The sequence below is a fragment of the Pterocles gutturalis genome, unplaced genomic scaffold, assembly GCF_000699245.1.
Source record: "Pterocles gutturalis isolate BGI_N339 unplaced genomic scaffold, ASM69924v1 scaffold13303, whole genome shotgun sequence".
Lineage (NCBI taxonomy): Eukaryota > Metazoa > Chordata > Aves > Pterocliformes > Pteroclidae > Pterocles > Pterocles gutturalis.
Genome location: NW_010123221.1, coordinates 18357 through 21614, shown reverse-complemented (window position 1 = coordinate 21614; position 3258 = coordinate 18357). Strand labels below are relative to the sequence as shown.

The window sequence follows — 3258 nt, the reverse complement described above, 5'->3', positions numbered from 1 at the left end:
TTTGGAGTTGGTTTTTTATTTTTTTTTATTTTTTTTTTTTCCACGCCACAGTGTTAACTGCAGAGGAAAGGACAGAGGGAGAAGGAGAAGATCGAGCTCATGTACATAGTTCTGAAACTTGCAGGTCCTAGAAGTCAGCTAAAAAGCTAGCTGGACAAGCCTTTCGCTCTTTGAGCAGAAGCAAAGTGAGACATTGTGAGCTTGCCAGCCTTGCACAACATTGAAAGGGACTGCATTTGTAGCACAGAGGGGTCTTTTTTAGCTCTGCATATAATTAGTCCAAACACAAAGGAAGCAACTGAATGGAGGTTGTCACTCTCTGGAAAAGGGTGGGTAAGACACTTTTTAATTAAATTCTTTCATGAAGAAAGATTTTTTTTTTCCTTTGCTGCAGCATTTAAGATGAACAAAATCAATATCATTTTACCTTTGAATGTCTGTGAACTTTAATGCTGCACAGCTCCTGCATGCTGTAAAGTGAAATATTTGCCTCTGTGTTCGTTCTGTTTGCTGTTTTGCTTTGGTTTTCTGGCTTCGTTTTGTTTTTTTTGTTTTTTTTTGTTGGGTGTTTTTTTTTTCCTTTAAATAAAATATGATGTAGAATTTTGAACAGATTCAATGGACATTCTCAAGCATATTCGGAAATATTCTTGCTAATGGATTTCCTTCTTATCGGGCTCTGTTTAAACTGGCTGCTGAGGAAGCCCCCGGGGTTGATATTGTGTACGCTGGGTATCTTTTCTAAAATGCTTCCAGCCGTGAATAGTGGGTGTCCACAGCTATGTCGGTGTGAGGGCAGGCTTTTGTACTGTGAATCACTGAATCTTACAGAGATGCCTCGCAACCTGTCGGGCATGATGGGCTTGTCTCTGCGGTACAACAGCCTTTCAGAGCTGCATGATGGACAGTTCACAGGGTTAATGCAGCTCACGTGGCTCTATCTGGATCACAATCACATTTGCTCAGTGGAGGGGAATGCCTTTCAAAAATTGCGGCGAGTTAAAGAGCTCACCCTGAGTTCCAACAAAATCACCCAACTGCCCAACACCACTTTCCGACCCATGCCAAACTTGCGCAGTGTGGATTTATCGTACAACAACCTTCAGTCTTTGGAGCCCGACCTGTTTCACGGGCTGAGGAAACTCACAACTTTGCACATGAGGTCGAACGCCATCAAGTTCGTGCCCGTGAGAATTTTTCAGGACTGTCGCAGCCTGAAGTTTCTAGACATAGGATACAATCAGTTAAAGAGCCTGGCTCGGAACTCTTTTGCAGGCTTGTTCAAACTCACCGAGCTGCACCTCGAGCACAATGACTTGGTGAAGGTGAATTTAGCCCATTTTCCCAGGCTCATCTCCCTGCACTCGCTCTGCTTGCGAAGGAATAAAGTGACCATCGTGGTAAACACTTTGGACTGGATATGGCAACTGGAAAAGATGGATCTCTCCGGCAACGAAATCGAATACATCGAACCTCACGTTTTCGAAAGCGTACCTCACCTCAAATCCCTGCAGCTGGACTCCAACCGGCTAACCTACATCGACTCCCGAGTCCTGGACTCCTGGAAGTCCCTGACTAGCATCAGCCTTTCTGCAAACGCCTGGGATTGCAGCCGCAACGTTTGCGCCCTGGCCTCCTGGCTGAGCACCTTCAAGGGTCGCTACGACAGCAACCTGCTCTGCGCCACCCCTGAGTACGCGCAGGGCGAGGACGTTTTGGACGCCGTCTACGCTTTTCATTTGTGCGAAGACGCGGCGGACCCGACGAGCGTTAACACCCTCTCCCCGGTAACCAACAACAGCGACCAAACGTTCAGCTACGGCTCTGCCACCGCCACGTACGACGTGCAGGACGGCGACGAGGACTGGACCACCTACGCCATCACCGTCACCATGCCCAGCGAGAACTCGGAGAACGCCGTTCAGATACACAAGGTGGTGACGGGGACGATGGCGCTGATTTTTTCTTTCCTCATCGTGGTTTTAGTGTTGTACGTCTCCTGGAAGTGTTTTCCAGCTGGTTTAAGGCAACTAAGACAGTGCTTTGTAACACAGCGCAGGAAGCAGAAGCAAAAACAGACCATGCATCAAATGGCTGCCATGTCAGCCCAGGAGTATTACGTTGATTACAAACCCAACCACATTGAGGGAGCCCTGGTGATCATTAATGAGTACGGATCTTGCTCCTGTCACCAGCAGCCAGCGAGGGAATGCGAGGTGTGATTTTCCTTGGGGGATTTAAAGCAGTGTGCAACCAAATAACAGCGTGCAGGCAGACGGTGGCACTGGGGGGGGGGGGGTGGTTGCTGGGCTTTGCTGGTGATTTCTGACATGTTCCTCTGCTGAAATTGTTAAGAGGGGCTGTCTAAAAAAGACTTGATATTTTAGCTTTATCGTGTCTTAAAACTCTTCAGGACAGTCAACCTTAAGATTTCATATGGTAATACTCCCTTTGAAGATCTGTCAATATTCAGGAATCTGAGAGTGTAAAAAGGTACCAATTATTGATCTTTTGTAAACTAAGAAAAAACTGTTTAAAATAAAAAAAAAATAGCATTTACAGTTTTTACAGACTGGTGTATATTACATGAATTGTTCCCTGTATACAAAATGCAACAGTTTAACCTCTTTTTTCCTCTTCATTCTGAGTGTTGAAATGAAAGTCTTGGAAACAACAAAAAAAAAGAAATAAAAAAAGCCACGTAAAATAGCAAGCTTAAAATTAACCAGATGGCTTCCCATTGTAATTAGTACACGTTCACTTACATCATGTTACTGAAGATATGAAGCATGACGTTGGAATTCTGTTTTTGTTAATGTGCTACCTGTAACTGGATGTCAGTACAACAAGGAGCCAGTGCACCTCAGACAGGCTAAAGTTTTCACCGTGTCCCTGGGACAGGATTTCTGAGGATTTTTAAAGTACAGCTCAGTTGTTAGTTGCTGTAAGATCGATAAAACACTGCATCATAACCCCTAAGAGTATTGTGTATAAAAACCAATCATATTGCAAATTGTCACTAAAAAAGAAAAAAAACCAACAAACTCAACCCAAGCAACTGAACCACTGCCAAAAAAAAAAGTGCTCGTTGGCATTTCCTTTAAAACAAAAAAGAGGAAAAAGCTAAATTTAAGGGCTTTTACTAGTGTTTCCCACTTTTAGGCTTGTTTTGAGGTATGCTAAGAGCAAAGCAACTCGGTGAATAGAAAAGAGCAAAAGCTGTTTGGTTCTCGGTGGTGAAACCTGGGTGTCTTTCAA

The 3258-nt window shown here is 44.3% G+C and overlaps 1 protein-coding gene across 1 annotated transcript; it reads left to right on the top strand.

The window, feature by feature from the left end:
- The first annotated feature begins 316 nt into the window (after positions 1-316).
- Positions 317-2564, top strand: LRRTM1 (leucine rich repeat transmembrane neuronal 1). The gene has a single exon (XM_010077825.1). It carries the CDS (start codon positions 657-659, stop codon positions 2220-2222), a length of 1566 nt encoding a protein of 521 aa, XP_010076127.1. The 5' UTR covers positions 317-656; the 3' UTR covers positions 2223-2564.
- The last annotated feature ends 694 nt before the right edge of the window (positions 2565-3258 follow it).

What these genes read in the sequence shown, in the direction of transcription:
- LRRTM1 (XM_010077825.1), top strand. Translation starts at nt 657, where the DNA reads ATGGATTTCCTTCTTATCGGGCTCTGTTTAAACTGGCTGCTGAGGAAG.